Source organism: Aethina tumida, chromosome 6 (genome assembly GCF_024364675.1).
Source record: "Aethina tumida isolate Nest 87 chromosome 6, icAetTumi1.1, whole genome shotgun sequence".
In the NCBI taxonomy this organism is placed as follows: Eukaryota; Metazoa; Arthropoda; class Insecta; order Coleoptera; family Nitidulidae; genus Aethina; species Aethina tumida.
Genome location: NC_065440.1, coordinates 17,746,729 through 17,764,903, shown reverse-complemented (window position 1 = coordinate 17,764,903; position 18,175 = coordinate 17,746,729). Strand labels below are relative to the sequence as shown.

The 18,175-nt window shown below is 38.6% G+C and overlaps 2 protein-coding genes across 5 annotated transcripts in view; one reads left to right on the top strand and one right to left on the bottom strand.

Moving 5' to 3' along the window:
* The window catches only part of LOC109597911 (homeobox protein cut), a 31,955-nt gene extending 19,442 nt beyond the window's left edge, over positions 1 to 12,513 (top strand). The window contains exons 3-8 of one of the 4 annotated variants that reach the window (XM_020013695.2): positions 3,742 to 3,923; positions 4,019 to 4,086; positions 4,673 to 5,458; positions 8,033 to 8,357; positions 8,506 to 9,323; positions 9,378 to 12,513. In XM_020013695.2, the coding sequence (XP_019869254.2) occupies positions 3,742 to 3,923; positions 4,019 to 4,086; positions 4,673 to 5,458; positions 8,033 to 8,357; positions 8,506 to 9,323; positions 9,378 to 11,041 (3,843 nt within the window). In that variant the 3' untranslated portion in view covers positions 11,042 to 12,513. Of the gene's footprint in view, positions 1 to 3,741; positions 3,924 to 4,018; positions 4,087 to 4,672; positions 5,459 to 8,032; positions 8,358 to 8,481; positions 9,324 to 9,377 lie in introns of all 4 variants that reach the window. The other 3 variants (XM_049968437.1, XM_049968435.1, XM_049968438.1) reach the window with 3 other exon arrangements.
* An 893-nt stretch (positions 12,514 to 13,406) lies between these two features.
* LOC109597912 (alpha-tocopherol transfer protein) lies at positions 13,407 to 17,923 on the bottom strand. The gene is made up of 5 exons (XM_020013696.2): positions 17,791 to 17,923; positions 14,529 to 14,675; positions 14,317 to 14,476; positions 13,785 to 14,254; positions 13,407 to 13,725 (listed from the first exon to the last, which is right to left on the bottom strand). The coding sequence occupies exons 2-5, from the start codon at positions 14,668 to 14,670 to the stop codon at positions 13,574 to 13,576; spliced, it is 924 nt and encodes a 307-aa protein (XP_019869255.2). The 5' UTR covers positions 14,671 to 14,675; positions 17,791 to 17,923; the 3' UTR covers positions 13,407 to 13,573.
* Positions 17,924 to 18,175: the final 252 nt, after the last annotated feature.

Here is an 18,175-nt window from a genome sequence, read left to right as displayed (position 1 = left end):
AATGGTGCCGTGCGGTGCACCTGACATTACAATCGGTTTTCTTGTGTGCATTGTTAATTTGTGTGGGATAAATAGTGTATAAAAATGTATTTCATAAGGGCAAAAGTATGTAAAAGAGGCAGTAAAGCGTGTCGCGTCGAACAAAAGAGGCGGTTTACTGTTCTGTAACCGAGTGCTGTGATATTGGGGTCCATTAATACTAATATTTTAATATTAACCGGATACACACATAGACAGAGAGATCGGCCTTGAAAACGACGAGCAATTTATTAAAAAATGAGTTATGAGAAACACATAAAAAATTAATGATCCATTTCCTCTTTCTTCGAAAAAATTGCTTCATAGACAGACGGTTCTTGTGTGTGTGACCGCGGAAGCATGTCCACGTACGACAATTAACCCCCTCCGGCCCTCCGAAGTTTTTTCAGTGGTTTACTCGTGTCTTAGACTGTACTAATTGAAAAAGCAGTACAGTCCGGATGTCACGACACTGGAATTGATCCCGGGGCCTGATTTAAATATTCCATCTCGGTGTATCCCTCAATCAGTCGGCAGAGATCCCTTATTACAGAAAGGGGTGAAATATCCATATAGCTTAATCACCCCCCTCGCGCCCGCCGTGGTGCCCGTGCCACACACCCCCTCACATCTAAGTCCCGATAATCAATAATTAAACCGAAATATAAAGAGAAAAGAGCGATATGATGACGACTGAAGGGGGGGACGCCGCCGCCGCCGAAGACAAGGAGAGCATCCGAATCCCGTGTAACGTGTTTTGATCCGCGATACCTCATGCGATCCGACGATTATTCATGCAACCCCTTTCCGTTGCGATACGGGGTCGCGTCCGAATGCAAAAAAATAAAAATCGCACCCCCGGGTGCCCTTGTCTTAGATTGAATCGGACGGCAATCGGATCCGGTACGTTTGAGAGGCGCATTATGGGAAAATCATTTCTAATTAGCATGAGTGATTTACTGGCCCAAGGGGGGGTGGGAGTAAAAAAACAATGCGTACTAATTGAAGATGTTTTATGGGCCGAAGTGCGAGGGGGCCGCAAATTTATGCAAACATTCCCCGCTTTGTTTTTTGAATTATTGAACGGCCATCGATCCCGCAAATTTTTCGCCCCGCGTACGGCCGGATTAAAGTCTAGCCGTGGCGCAAATGTAACGTCTGATTTTGCGGGGGTTTCTATATTTCGATATCGCGGGGCGGCTTTCCCCCCTCGCGTTCCGTTCAGACCCCCCGCCCGTCTCGCCCCCGAAAACTGACAATTAGAATGATACGGTCTTAGACTCCCGAAATATCGATTGATTGTTTTCCATCCCCGTTCCGTTTGAATGATTGACACCGTGCCTGGTCTATCTCGGTCTCGCTCTCGCAATGTTTCGTTGGGGGTATTATTCATTTTCGTTTGTACCTTGTGCAACCAACCCCCACCCCCGGCGCTGCCGCTGATGTAAAACGTGTGTGTGTGTGTGTGTGTGTGTGCCCTTAAGATAATGCCGGGCGAAATCCCTCTCTCAGTTTTTAACCCCCCCAGTTTGGATTCCGTATCTATAATCAATTATTCAAATGACTCATATAGTGATTAAAAATCTTTCGGCGTTGGGGAACGGACCCCTTCGGTTTGTTTACGATTGCAGGTGGATTTTCGCATGCGATTGAATCACAATTTCTAGAGAATATTTGCTAAATGATAATCACATCGACGCCATTGCTATGCGATTGTCTACCATTATTCCGTATTTATTATTAGAGCCTTATCAAAAGATAAATCACATAATCTGCAACCTATATTATTCGATGGCACTATTTACACGATTCGTTGTAATTTTTCGTGTTCATCACGTCGACGATAAGCCATTAAATCAACGTATTTATCGCGGTATTGTGTTTACCTTTCCATAAATTATAATGATATCGTCTTAATTTAGATATTTATTGTGAAATCAGTTTTAATCAGATAATAATCGGTGATGGTTGTCGAGCACAAAATGGTGCAGGAAGACGTGGTGAGTAAAACACCGATCCTTTAACCCATTAATAACCATCGAACGTTGCTTTTTTATTTAACCTATCGCAAACGACATAAATCTGGCTGCGTTATCAATTTTTAAAAAAGCCCACACTCTAATCTTTCCATAAATTACAGGGGGGAATTATTTTATTGCACAGTCACTCAAAAAACCAACGAGGAACAACTCCTTTTGTTTAGACGCAGATGTTTTCGCATTGTTTTGAACGTTGGAAGTCCATAAATTTGATTACGGAGTCCTTCGCTTGTTTAAACTGTGATTAGCTCCGGATTGTCACGTTCAAACAAGTTTTTCAAAAAAAAAACAACAAAAAAAAACTCCTTTTGTTTGGACGCAGATGTTTACGCATTGTTTTGAACGTTGGAAGTCCATAAATTTGATTACAGAGTCCTTTACTTGTTTAAACTGTGATTAATTCCGGAAAATCACGTCCAAACAAGTTTTTCAACTGCTTCGAAAATAACAATAAAAGGCTTAGCTTATTAATAAAAAATGTCTGCAGAAGTCCACATCATTTTTAAATGCTTTTAAGTATAGTAAACAGTTTTTGGAAGGTGTCAAACTACTTAAAGTATGTCCAAAACATGTTTAAATATTTAATAGCACATTAAAATATTTTTTAACTTTTTATTGATACATAAACTATCATAAAAATTCAAAAAAAAGTCTATAAAAGTAGTTCAGAACATATTTAAATACTTATAAGCATAATAAATATATTTTTAGAAGGTGACCAACGGTTTAAATTGTGTTTAATTATTTTTTATATATATTTAATTGGAAACAGTAATATAAATTATAAAAATTTAAGAAAAATGTCCATAAAAGTTATAACAGAAGTCCAAACCATGTTTAAATACTTTACTACATTTACTATTTTTGGAAGGCGTCAAAGGACTGTTATTTTTTTTATTTCCAATTGGAAATAAAAATAATAATTGTCCTATAAAATTTACGAAAAATATCTAAAAAGTCACAAAAGCATGTTTAAATATTTAAATTAGCATAATAAACATATTTTTAGAAGGTGTCAAACGACTTAAAATAAGTTTAATTATTTTCTTTTACTCTTTATTGAAAATAAGATTATAACTGTCAAAAATATTTAAATAAAACGTCTATAAAAGTCATAACAGAAGTCCAAAACATGTTTACATACTTATTAGCATAATAAACACATTTAAAAAGATGCCATTCGTGGTAAACCAGTTAAAATTGATGACGAACCAAATGCATCAAAGTCCTAAACACATTACAAGCGTCCATTCTAAGCCCAAGACACATTTAATCGTCCTATTGGCATTCCTCGGCCGGAAAACAAGATTCTGATTGTTCCGTGTCCAAAACGTGCGGCAAAACAGGTGGTTGCGCCGCGTAAAACAAAAGGCTCGAGGGCCCCGATACGAACGCGTGGTTCGATTCGGAATCCGGCGCTGGAGAATCGAGATGTAAAATCAATCAATTCCGTTATGAAGACGTTATATCAATCCGGGGTCCCCCCCCCTTTATTACTACAACCCCCCGCAACCGGAAAGGTATAGATGCATTGATTAATTTCGTCGTTCTCACGGGGGGGGCGGTGGAAACTGAAGGGGGGACGGTTCAACCCTTTTAGTAAATTATTCGGAAATTCGATGTTCTCCAATTATTTTAATGCTTGTACGGGGGCTGATCGGATGGTTTGTTTGACGTTTTGCAGATCACACAGCTGACCGAGGAGAACCAGAGGCTGAAGGCGTGCCTGAGCAAGCTGCAGGAGACCTCGATTGCACAGATCACCAAGCTGGAGGAGGAGAACGAGCAGCACAAGCACAGAATTGCCAGCTTGGAAATTAGGCTGGACCAGCAAAAGGACTATGACGATTTGAAAAGAGAGCTTAGGTGAGTAATCGAAATGGGAGGGATTAGATCATTGTTTGATGTGTTATCTGGTGTTTGATTTCGGATGAAATACGATGACGTGTTGTTTGTTACAGTTTGAGAAGGTCAGATTCGGACAGATCGACAGAGTTGGAGAAGAAGGAGACCAAGAACGAGAACGAAGGTGAGGCAATTTGCGTATTACTCGTATTATTGTTTGGCAACTCCGATTGTTTTGCCGCTTTCAACATGGGAAAATCGGCCGGTTTAATATAAATTATAGAAAACATTTGACAATCCGAAATCTGTTAATGTTTTTATTTTACGAAATCCGTTTTCAATTGTCCCGATTCCCACGTCCATTGCGCCAGTTACGATTGTTCTAAAAATTGATTAAGCGGGGTGATTTATACCGTAACCGTACACCTAACATGTGTTACAGTTAAATAAAAAATCACGAAAACAATGGCCAAAGATAACGATCGACCGAATAACGATTTACATAATTCACCCAAAAAAAAAATTAAAACCAAACTTAATGAGATTAGCTAAATAATTAATTTGGGCAGTAAATTAAAATCGTTGAAGCCTCACGGCCAGGAAGCCCAGATTTCAAAGTCAGATTAGAAACGAATATGCATTCCGCGTCCAAAAAAAAAACTGTGACGCAACGACGCGCTCCGACGACTCACTCTTACAAAATGGCCGATCACCAAAACGCACCAAACCGTTCAATGTTGGTGATGGTATGATGGTTGTTTTTCTTGCAGGGGTAGTCGAAAGGACGTGTTCGACCCCCGGCCAATTGATCCCCCCCAGTTTCCAGAACGTGGAGAAGTTCGGTTCGATGCTGGGGGAGGAGATCGTCTCGCATTGGAGACGGCACTTGGACGCCCGCACTAATGAGAAAACTTCGTTGACAGATTGTCCAAAGTCGGAGACGCCGATAGCCGCCGACTCGACGGAGAAGAGCGCCGCCTCGACGCCGCAGCCCGGCGACGGGGACAACCAGCCCGATCAGCTGGTCAACGGCAACCCCAAAACGCCCGAGGACAACAACAATCACCATGTCAGCAACAACAACATCCCCATCACACCCACCATGTGCGTGGGCAACTTCCTGAGGAACGAGGACTTGAAGAGCCCGTACCGTTTCGAGGACCACAGGCCGTTCAGGTTTGCCGAGGAGCTGGGCATGGCGCCCGGCTCCATGGTGTCCAGACTGGGCGAGAGCCTCATCCCCAAGGGGGACCCGATGGAGGCCAAGCTGCAGGAGATGCTGCGCTACAACATGGACAAGTACGCCTCGCAGAACTTGGACACGCTGAACATTGCCAGACGTGTCAGGGAGCTGCTCAGCATCCACAACATCGGACAGAGGCTGTTCGCCAAGTACATCCTGGGGCTGTCCCAGGGGACGGTCAGCGAGCTGCTCTCCAAGCCCAAGCCTTGGGACAAGCTGACCGAGAAGGGCAGGGACAGCTACAGGAAGATGCACGCCTGGGCCTGCGACGACAACGCCATCATGCTCCTCAAGAGTCTCATCCCCAAGAAAGGTATGTGTCTTTAGCAATTTTTTTGCACGATTTACTAATTTTCTGTTATCTAGTAGTTGCTTTAGTGGAAGAGTTGATGAATAATTCCAGTGAATCACTAATTTATGGTTGTGTGAAGGCGATCGGACAGTTTTATCGTCTCGTCAGATTTTAAATATGAAACTGTTGTAACATTAGGCAATTAAAGAAAAAGTAGATCACACACATAGAATATATAATTCTTCTAAATTGTAAAATTATACAAAGATCCGTACACATTAATATTTCGAATTTTATAGAGCATGTAAAATACGATCTCCAGATTAAACACCGGAGAGGCATGAATTAGTCGGACGTGGCAAGGTGGTGGAGGGGTTCCATTAAAAGTTTTATTTTTTTGTTTGTCGTGCAACGATAAATCACTAAGGGAGTCGATATTGGGTTTTTTTGACACATGCAAATGGTTTTTACACGCGATCGTCCCGCAATTGAATCGAACGTTCTCTCCACTATCGTTCTATTGATAAAATATCGTTGATAATTGGTCGCGACTTCCTTCCTACGACGAAACAACGCAATGGAACTGCTAATTTTGATTGTGATTCAATACTGTGTTATTAATTTTGTCTGTGGTTTTTCTGTCGTCCGGTTTGGCAATCGTTTAATCACACGCAATTCGCTGTTTTGTCCACGGTTTCGATCCGGAATCGATTGGGATAGTTTTTTTATTTTTGAAACTGGTTGGGCAATCGTGTTTTTACTACACTTCGTTAATTGGTCGCTAACATTATTATTACGTCTAATTTTGTTGGTATAAAGCCTGGTAAATATTAATGAGGATCTAATGCCATGTTTCTCGGTTTGAAACCGACAACAAAAAATCCGGGTAAAATGCGGTTGCGTGTCGATGGGATATTTTATCGGTGCAGTTTTTTCGTCGTGGATTTAATAATCCGAAAACGGTTATGGATTTCTGTGGAGAGTGGAAATCAGCCCCGGGGACGTTGATTATTAACTTTCAGGTAATTTACGATTGTTCTGTTTTGTTATTAAAACGAAATTACACGTAACTGTAGATGTGTGTCGTGTGACATCTATTTTGTCTCTCCGCATTTTATATAATTCCTGCGCAATTATAGTTTCATGGGAAAGGAACATATTGTACGATTCTGTTCCATTATCTTTTGTACCCGTCAATTTTTTCTTTTACAGTTAAGCCCAAGAGAAAACGCAATTGACAAATCGCTGGAATAACATATTAAAACCAGCTTACGGTGATTGATGCAAAACACGGTCATCATCAGCGCGAATTATATGCAATTCAACCCGGCCGTCGGAGCTATGGGAGACTTTCTTACGTTATTATCCACCTCCACGTACGCCCCCCGTAACTCAAATACTCTAATTTCAATGGAGAAACTATGCGGTGCAATCTGGGTTGCATACCCAAACAAAAACCGTAAGCTAAGATAAAACCTTAAAACGGAGCCCAATATCCGTTTCCAATATTGTCTGGCCGCAACTTTTATGTTGCGCCTCAGCATTTATTAATCATATCGGGGGAATTTTTGCATTATTCGTTTCGCGTCGTTCGCAACGTCGATTTTTATGTCCGCTTGTCATCCGCACACTCACCAGCATCGATTGTGTTCAATTGCGATGGTTAAATTGTAATTGTTTCCCACCCCCGGCTTTTTTTATTATTTATTTATTAAAACCTAGCGGCACGTGAATGATGCGGCCGCAGTGTGTGCACACATGCACGCGCATCGATCAAAACGACGGACGAAAACAATGCAGAATCTTAATGAAGCCCGAATTCCCTGGCCCGAGTCCAGAATTATGTTTCTAGAGAGACGAGAACGGTTTTACGGATTTTTAAAGGCGACCGGCCATAGGATGCACCGACCGACCAATTATAAGCTCATAAGGGATCCGGTCTAATGCGAATATAATTGTGCCGCACGAATTAAATAAATTACCTATAATCAATTTCGAGAATGCCGAGAAACATTACGGATCAAAAAAAAAAACGGCGACGGATTATCTCCCACAATCAATCATTAATGTGCGGTCCGCGGAATCGATCGGCAGATGTTCGACGTGTCGATCGACTCGTAATCGCTTCTTGTGCTTCGGTTTTTACACCGTAAAAGTTAATTGATCTACTGGATCAACTTAAATAACATAATTAATAACATTACTTCAGCTACTCGTTGATAGGTGTCGCCAGTATATTATTTAAAAATTTTTTATAAATCAGACTTAACAAATATCCTAAATGTTGACCTAGGATATAACCATGTCTTATGACAAGTTTCATAAAATTACATTAAGTAGTTTCAGTGTGATGTACGTACAAACAAAACAGATATAGACGTAGATTTAAGCATCCATACTAAACGTATTTTTATTATTCCTCCTCCTTTTTCTTATAGTTTATAGTGGTAGTAGTAGTTGTAGTAATTAATGCACTTTTAATAATTTCTTAGATCACCTGGTTATGCGCTAGAAAAAAGCTTTTTTGCTAACCTACAGGCGTTTAGCAAAAAGAACTCTCTAATTAAGCATTCGTTTCTCCTATTGCCATTACAGACAATTTTTCAACAGGCAAAGAGACTGGCATGCCCGCCTTTGGACAGACCGACCTTTCCGAAGAACGGATAGCCCATATCTTGAACGAGGCGTCACAGTTCCAACAGATGAAAACCGAAGACAGTCACAGCAACGAGGATTCGAAATCGCCGCACGGCTGTTCCAGTCCCTTCTCCAAAGACTCGTCGATGAACAAACGATTGAAAAAGTACGAAAACGACGACATCTCGCAGGAGAAAGTGTTGAGGATCTATCAGGAAGAGCTGGCCAAACTTATGGGCAGACGGATGGAGGAGTCCAGAAATCCCAGAGAGGCATTCCATGGGTGAGTTGCACTATTGATTTATAAAAAAATACTCTAGTAATTATTTAGTGTTTTAATTTAACGTAAAGTACTTAGTTGATAAGCCTTTAATTGTGTTGAGAGCAGTTTCTAAACTAATATACAGTATGTTTCTGCCCCAATTTTTCAGTAGCAACCCAATGGATCGTACCCAAGAGGAGATCCGCATGGCCTTGGACGCCTACCATCGTGAACTTGCCAAACTGAACCCAGGAGCGTCACCTCAAATGCCCCTAGGTCTGCTAGCCCTGCAACAACAAGCCTTGGCCCAGCATCAACAATCAGTCTCCAACGGAGGCGTTCAAGATCTGTCCATCCCCAAGGACAAAATGAAACTGATGAACGGTCTTGAGGAGAAAGACATCAAACAAGAGGACATGAGACACTCGGGCAGCGCCTTCAGTTTGGTGCGACCGAAAATCGAGCCAGGCACTCAAAACACAGGATCCACTGCTTCCAGCCCGTTGGGCAACAACATTCTACCCCCCATGACGAGCGGGGATGAATTCACAGGATCTGCTGCGGCCAGCCCGCTGCAAAGAATGGCTTCCATCACCAACTCGCTGATCTCACAGCCTCCTGCGCAGCCGCATCATTCCACCTCGCAACGACCATTGAAGGCCGTCCTTCCGCCAATCACCCAACAGCAGTTCGATCTCTACAACAATCTGAACACCGAAGATATTGTCAAGAAGGTTAAGGAACAATTGAGCCAGTACTCGATCAGTCAGAGATTGTTCGGCGAGAGTGTGTTGGGATTGTCGCAAGGTTCCGTCAGTGATTTATTAGCCAGGCCGAAGCCCTGGCACATGTTGACCCAAAAAGGCAGGGAACCCTTCATCAGAATGAAGATGTTCCTTGAAGACGACAACGCAGTCCACAAACTGGTCGCCAGTCAGTACAAAATAGCTCCTGAAAAGCTCATGAGAACTGGAGGATATGGAGGAGGTGATTATTCAAATTTAATTATTAGGAACAAATCTAATGGTGACTGTATTACAGCTTGCAGTACAACGATCTCAAAACCCATGCCTCCAACAACCAAGATGCTGTCGGAAGCTGCAGGTCTCTTGAACAAGATGCAAGAGACTCAAAGTCTCATGCCATCATCCCTTCAGTTGGGACCGCCACAAAACAACAACCCACAACCGCCACCACCTCCTATGTTACTAACACCACCCGGACTTCCCCCACATCACGCCATCAACTTGCAAAACCCTGACCATCTGAAGAAATCCAACGCCAGTCCTTTGGGAGTACCCCACTCGCCGATGGGCCAGACACAAGGTGGCCTCAGGAACATGCAACAACACATGTCGCCCAGCGTCTACGAAATGGCGGCCCTCACCCAAGACCTAGACACACAAGTGATCACAACCAAAATCAAAGAAGCCTTGTTGGCTAACAACATTGGACAAAAAATATTCGGTGAATGCGTCTTAGGCCTGTCACAGGGTTCAGTGAGCGAATTGCTGAGCAAACCCAAGCCGTGGCACATGTTGAGTATCAAAGGCAGAGAACCGTTCATCAGAATGCAACTGTGGCTGAACGACGCCCACAACGTCGACAGGCTGCAAGCGTTGAAGAACGAAAGACGAGAGGCCAGCAAGAGGAGACGATCCTCCGGCCCCGGCGCCCACGACAACAGCTCCGACACCTCTTCGAACGACACATCCGAGTTCTACCACTCGAATTCTCCCGGACCCGGACCACAATCGGCCAAAAAGCAACGCGTGCTCTTCTCCGAGGAACAAAAGGAGGCGTTGAGACTCGCGTTCACTTTGGACCCATACCCCAATGTGGCGACGATAGAATTCCTGGCCAACGAACTGGGCCTGTCGAGCAGGACCATAACCAACTGGTTCCACAATCACAGAATGCGTCTGAAACAACAGGTGCCCCACGGCATGCCCTCGGACATTCCGCCGAGAGATCAGAGTGGAAGCAACGCACCCTTCGATCCGGTACAGTTCCGACTGTTGCTCAATCAGAGGCTCATGGAGCTGAGCAAGGAGAGGATGGGCTTGAGCGGCGTACCGCTGCCCTATCCGCCATACCTGACGGCCAACACGAACCTGGCCGCCCTGATCAGTCGGGGGTTGTTGCCCACCGGTGACATGGACTTGGCCGCCTTGAACAACGCGGTCAAGGAACAGATGAGCGGCTTGGACTTGTCGATGCCGTCGCTGAAGCGGGAGCCCATGTACGACGATGAGGAAGATGTGGAAAGCAACGTGGGTTCAGAGGATAGTAACATGTCGACGGGTAGTTTGCACGGAGAAGTGAAGATCGAACAGAGAGAGACTCCGAGGAGTGCGAACCAGGGGAGGTCGAGCAGGAGAAAACCTGTCGCTCCGCAGTGGGTGAATCCCGACTGGCAGGAGGATAAAGATAAAACACCGACCGGTGACGAGGTGATCATAAACGGTGTGTGCGTCATGCAGACTGAGGACTACGACAGAGGCAACTCCGAAGAGACGGTCCACGTCGAACCCACACCGGTGAACGACAGGTTCGACGACGACAGATCCGACGCCTCGTCGGTAAGCGAGAAGCACGACGACAAAAAAATGGAGGAAGATGAGGTTGAGGACAGTGTGCAGAAACAGGAGGACAGTGATAAACAGGTGAAACAGGAAGAGGAACAGGAACGGTGGGACTATTAGTGCGCAGTGGAGATAGAGTAAAAAAAGACTTCCAGCGGAAGATTTGTTATTGTTGTTTACTATTTTCTGTTGTTTTGAGACGTGCAATCATTTAAGAGATGGAACTGAAGGCCCACAAAACATGTTTAATTTATTGTGATTTTATTGTACTATGCGCCGGTTCGGTCCGGACTGTTTTTGCCAAAGTTTTGCGCGTGCGCAGCCACGCACTAGGACAATCGTTTTTCTTTTTTTGTTCTTCGAATGATTTTTTTTGTATTTATATTATGTAGTTATAAATAAGACTGTTACCATTTATTGATTATATATATTACATTAAGCCTTTGTTTTTTGGCGAATGTTGCAGAAATGTTTTAAACATTGTGATAAACTTTTTTTTTAATTTAATTTGTCTCGTGCTTTCCAAGTTGATTGTTGATTAACGGCCAAAATATATCACATTAGTCCCAAAGTTTTTTTTATTCTTTCTTTTTATTTTGTACATATTCACACACTTCCTCTAGTCTATAATTTTTTTTAATTAATTAACTTTAACGAAGGGCATAATACAGCTGATACCATTTTTCTCAAAATAAGGCCAGTACTGATTAATTGTTAATTTATTTCGCCGCTAATTCTTAAGTGGTTTTTTTTAATTTATTTGGCTTGTCGATCTCAATTCACCCGGTATTAAAATAAAAAAACAAAACGTTAAAAATTGTTAAATAGCTTTAATTTGACGTAAAATAGAATAAATAACGTTACATATCGTTAAACAATAAGTAAATAAAAAAGATTTTTGAATCCAGCCAAAATAAATATTTATAAATATTACAAACACAATCTTGCCATAAAATTATATATCTGTTTATCTTGGTTTTGATTATCTTGGTTTGAATTTTTTGAAGACATTGTTCTGTTGACACACAGAAGTTTTAGCGTTAAAATTCTGGATCTGAGTGCAATATTTGAGTATATTTTGGCGATATACCAAAAAAAATTGTAAATTCTTCCATTTCAATGTATTTCGAGGACATTGTAAAATAATACGTAAGCCCGGAGTTTCGGAAAACATACGGATTCGGGTACATTATTAGCAAAATATGTATAATATGCACATTTTTTGAATAAAAACATGCATGTAGGAACATAGTATAGATTTTTTTGCCGTAGAAGAAAAAAAATGATTAAAAAAGAAGGTTTTTATCTGCATTTTTCCGTTTCTGTTATGTGAAATAAACTTTCTAGGTACAGGAAAACAAAAAAAAAAACGCAACATACGTAATATGACTCGTTGTTAAATAGAAAATTATTCTTCCAAAAACATTTTCGAGATGTTACTCAAGAAAGTTTATTTTTCGTTTTTATTATATTTTATATTATAGAAGAATGATACAAGATAGATCATAGATCTAATTTTTTTAATGTAAATATTTATATCATATCAATTCTCCTTTTAAAATTTCTAAATTAAAGAATTCTCTGTATTTAAATCTGTGTTTTAATACATTATTATCCTACTACACCTTAAATCTACAATTCAAACTACAATGATGTTAACTGTTGTAGGTGTTGAATGTCTTCATAAAATAATCCTGAGGACAACTTTTTGTCTTCATGGGGTTCACGATATAATCTAGCATTCAAATTTATGAAGATTGACTCCTGTTTTACTACAGGGGAGTTAGAATTAACATTTTTTATAAAGAGAACTCATCACAAAAGTGAAATAAATTATTGTTACAACAATATTACCAGGGAAAATAGGTGTTTTTCTAGAAAATACATAAAAGTACCTAATAAACAACGTATTAACTTACTGAATTTAATGTTAGTTAATTTATAATTTAATTAATTAGATTTTTACAAATACTTAAGTCATATAACTTAAGAAAATAGTTAGTAATGTGGGTTGCGTAATCAACTTAGTCACATAATAGAACGAATACTAGACACATTATATAAGAGATGTCACCGAAGTTCCAACAAGACATCTATTGGTAATATTGTGAACTAAGGTATAAAAATATACAGACAGTTCTTTTACTATTTTAGTCCATATTGAAATCTGTAATTTTATAAACATTTCTGTTTTATATATTATATATGTGAGAAATTGAAACATTTTTCATTACCGTTAATGGTATTATGCCTTATGATTTGGTTTTGTTATCACTAATTCTGGTATTATCGTATGCAACCCACGTTACAACGTTACATAACATACATTGTAGAGTATGTACGTATATTTTGATATAATATTTTTTATCAAAGAAATAAAACAACCAATAAAATTATCCTATGTTAGATTTAATTAACTATCTAACTAATGGGTTATATATAGGATAAGAATTAAAATAAAGAAAAAAAATCATAATGCAAAAAATCGGTTTAACAAAGTTTATTATACAAAAAAAGAACTACAAAAATACCCAAAAATCACAAAAACGCGACGCAGCAAAATCAAGAGCTTGAACAACCTGAAAAGTGAACGAAAAGTACGCAACAAAAAGAAAATTTGGTGTCGTTGAAGATGCTGATTCCTGAATCGGCTCAATCAATCGTCAACTGTCTGAAACTACCATCTAAACCGAACAGATCCTCGTAATTCGTCGGTTTGCCGGGTCTCTTCGATTCGTCCGCCTTTAAACTTTCCTGATCCTTGAACCACTGGGTGTACTCTTTTAATTTCTCCACCCAAGCCTCTGTAAATTGAAAAAATTGTTATTCGTTTTCGGGGTGGATTGATGATTGGAGGACGTACCGTTGATGTCGTCGATTTTGCCCGCATCACCGCCGTACTCCGCGGGCAATATGTCCTTGGGCACGAACTTGTACAAACTCTCCAAGTTGGAGTGCACGTGGATTCTCTCGCGGATCTTCTCCTTAAGGAAGGGCTTCACCCAGCCGATTATGGTGTCGACGAACGGGGAGACGTTGACCACGTGCACCTCCTTGAGTTTGACCGGGTAGGCCTCTTGGACGCAGACCAGGAACTTCTTGACGAGGGTCGGGGTGATTTTGGAGAAATGGTTGGCGGTGGCGACGCTGGCGTCCAAGATGTACACGTCGCCGGCGACTCCGACTTGTTCTTCGGCGAGTCTCACGTCACCCACCATGAGCACCAGTTTCATGATGTCGGCCAGGTTGGGGGTGTCCACGTCTTTGTCGTTGCCCCGCATTACTATCACCCTTCTGCCGTTCGGTGTCAAGCCGGGAAGTGGAGGGAGAGCTCTGAAAACCGCCACAAGTATTTTATTTAATACTTAAACTATTGGGAGGTCTGGAAGTTTTACCCCAATTTCTTAAGAGCCATGAGCTCGGGACGGTTGATGTCACGATTGGTGAAGAACTCGGGACAGGCGGCCCTCATTGTGAAGTACATATCAAGCTTCCTTTTGGTCTTTTCCAACGAGAACTTGCACCCTCTCAAGAAGGTCATCAATCTCTGTTCATCTGTAATCACCAACGTTAATAAAATTTATTGTCTACGTTCCTTTTATTTTACCCCAGGTGTCTGGAAGATGTGGCTGTTTTTGCAACCAATCCTTGATGTGCTGGAGATCGGAGTCTCTGGTGTTAACATCTTCGTTCAGTTCCTTTCTGATGTTGATTTGGAGTTCGGGGCTTGGTTGTACTAGCAGACTCATTTTAACTGGAAAAATGATATAAAGGTCAGTTTCACATTTCAAAATTGGAGGAAATAACAGTTTTTAATGCATAGCAACAAACAAACTTAATTAATTGTTTGTTGTTAATGAACCTAAAGTACTGTAATCAAAATAAATCTTCCAGTAAAATTAATGTTCATTATTTCATTCGTTTAGTTAATTAACTTTTACATGAAACAATGATTTTTTATGTAAAATGTCTTTTTCTCCTTGTACATATTAATAGGGAAATTAACTACAAGCATTATGAGTTAAATAATAAAAAATTTATCTGTAGCCATCAACTGCTCAATTAGTTTTGATTTAATAGTGTCAGTCATGACCTATTTGAGTTAAATTACGAATGGATTAACTAATTTTGCTCAACATATCTATTAAACTTGAGTTTGGTAATTTAATTTTTATAATCCAATATAAAAAAATTGTGTTTAATTATACAATTCATGTTAAAAGCAGTTAACAGTGCAAAACTTTGTTTTCTGTACTTATTATCACCCATGAAAAACATATTTCCAAGTTACTAAGGAATTTTAGTTCAATTTGTTGTACCTCTATAATTATTTACTGTAGTATATAAAGAATAAGTAGTTAGATAAATATTATATTGCAAATAAATCATTATTGACAAGTCTTATTTAAAAAAAAATATAATAGTTAATTAAAAATATCGACCGACATCCACATAAAACCTTGCCCAATTTTCCAAAGAATTCTAAACAACAAACCGGTATAAACAAAACGAAAAAAACTGCATGATTCATAATTGTCCTTTGCATAATATAACAAATAAAAAAACTGAGGTGTTGACTTAGTTTTACATTGACGTTTTTGTTACAAAGGTAACAACCACGTCAATGTTTAATAAATTATTATCCACCGTTGGCAATTAGTTGGAAAAAAAATCACTTGTCCTTGTTCATCTTCAATCGATACCGATTTTCCAATCCGATTAACAGATGTTGTATGTTTGTTTTTTGTGAGGAAATCCGTGAAAGCATGAATCACTGTTATTATTCAATTTGACCCACAAATAAATTCAATTAAGAAGACGCTTTAATTGTTTGGCCGCTTTCTATCTCTTGCACAGCATGTGGAAGTGGTACAGAGCGACATTGAACCGTGGCGTTTTGTAACGGCGACATTGGTGCAAACAATAATTCAATTAAATGTACAGGAAAACTGAAATAATTACACCGCAATCGAATCGCATTAGAAAAACCATAATTAATCCTTTTATTAATAATAATACTGGGAATTACGTTAAAAACAATAATTTATAATTGACAAGAAAAAAAATGATAAAAAATCATGGTTTGACATTAAGTAGAGCGTTGTAAACGCACGAAAGTCCAGGCCTATGTTTTACACAATCCGTTTAGTTTACTTTCATAAATATTAAGCGTTACGTAACGGTGCAGCGTTGAGAAACGTTTGGGTTTTTGTTAGAAATTCATTCGCAACAACAGAAAATCTTTTTGATCGTTCGGATGTAAACGAATCGGACCAAAACTGTTCCTGATCGACGAGGAAAGAGCTTTTTAATTACGGCACACAACAATTACGTGTTGTGAATGTTAATTAATGCAAATGTTATTAACACAATAATCAAATGTCTAATTCCGCACTTGAAACAAGCTTATGATATGTAAAAGTTTCTCTTTGTCCATGTTAAAATGGACAATTTCTTTGTAAAATATTGTTTTATTAATGGGCAAAGTGTAATTATAATTTATTATTAGAAAATTGCCAAAAAACTTTCTACAACAAAGGTTTTAAAGTCATGAAATATGAATTACTATTTTTGCCACTTAATTATTCATTTTATGCTATTTTAGTTTATAAATTAATTATTTAGCTTCATTAAAAAATAATGTAATGAATAATGAAATAATAAAGAAACTGTGAAATTCTTATTAAAAAACAGTGATTCAGATTACTTCTGTAATTAAAATTTTAAAACAATTTGCTATTGTTAATATCTTTATATCAAATAATTATGGATGTGCAAATAAGGAAATATAATTATAATTAATTTAAATTGATTAAATTTTGATATCATTGAAAGAAAACATTAGAAATATTTTAATTAATTTTACCTTTTCTAACAATTAATATTTTAGATATTAATATTTTTTTATAATCTTACATTGGAAACCATATTTTAAATTTGGATTTGGCTTTTCAAAACATAAAGACCAATGAAAATATATTATTTCTAACTTACTGTAAAAGGGATCGACTTATTTCACCCTTTTTGACAATCAATATTTCAGATATTAATATTTTTTATAATCTTACATTGGAAACCATATTTTAAATTTGGATCTGCATTTGCAAAACCAAAGTCCACATTTTTTGTTTTAAATTTACACAGAAATAATTACCACTAATAATTTTATAACTTTAATATTTTATGGTTAATAAAAATAATTATAAAAAACACATTTTTTGTTCATTTTAATGAATGTAATGTTAAAAAACAAAATTAATTAAATTGAATGTTTATGTATTTTATGAAGGTTTTGACATTTAACAATTTTTTGAGGTTTACGAAATTAACTAATTAACTATAACTGCCCAAAAAATTACTTTTTTTATGAAACAACGTTTAACAATTTATCTCTTGACTTTTCTTAAACGATTTTTTTGGTTAACCAACCAATTAATTCATGAACAATTCACGTTTGTTATTCTACCGATTGTTTCACACAATTCTTCGATCTTTATCAAAATTTAATGTTAGCTACTTAAATGATAAAAGGTTAAAAAACAAACGGTGCATAGAAAACCTAAAGGTTAAATTTCGTGTGCGTGTCCAGTTATGCCACATGTATTATGCGAAAAACTGGTTATACAATGTGTTAATTATAACACTGATAAATTAAAAAAATCCGTGTGGATTTTACAATAAAACGACATGTGTATAATGAAAATTTCATGCACAATTGCGCAAAATAATATTACAACTAGGAAGTCTCGTGAAGAAAAGTGTGTCAGTAATCGTTGCACAAGAATTAATCTATTACAAATCCACGCACTTTTGCCCACAAACACTAATAACCTCTAACAAGTGTTATAATTATAATAAATTGCACAAACCTTAAGAGTATCCCCAAAAACTACAAGGCAAAAAAAAAATAAACACACAGGCACCAAAAAACGACCGGAATGACCAAAACCGACGGAGGAATAGTTGCGGTACTACTACTAGAGAAAGTGCCGCTAGAATTTCTTATATTATAACTTAGCCGTATATCTAAGCCAACGTACGACCAATGGGATTCAAACTCGTAGCATGCGCACCAATCAAAAACGTAATTCGAAGCTTTCTTCTTTTTTTCAATGCACCGTTGGATCTGTTTGAATCTGTAAATTCAAATTGTCGGATTTCGGGTGGTAAATTGGATTTGGGTTGTTCGTTACACGAACTAATTAAGTGCAAACTGATGTAGCGGCATTATGTTAATTTTTTTACTTCAATGTT

Coding starts and splice junctions, on each gene's coding strand:
- LOC109597912 (XM_020013696.2), bottom strand. CDS start 14,670: ATGAGTCTGCTAGTACAACCAAGCCCCGAACTCCAAATCAACATCAGA. Junction 14,477..14,528: donor ACATCTTCCAGACACCTGGG/GTAAAATAAAAG, acceptor TGGTGATTACAG/ATGAACAGAGATTGATGACC. Junction 14,255..14,316: donor ATGGCTCTTAAGAAATTGGG/GTAAAACTTCCA, acceptor GGCGGTTTTCAG/AGCTCTCCCTCCACTTCCCG.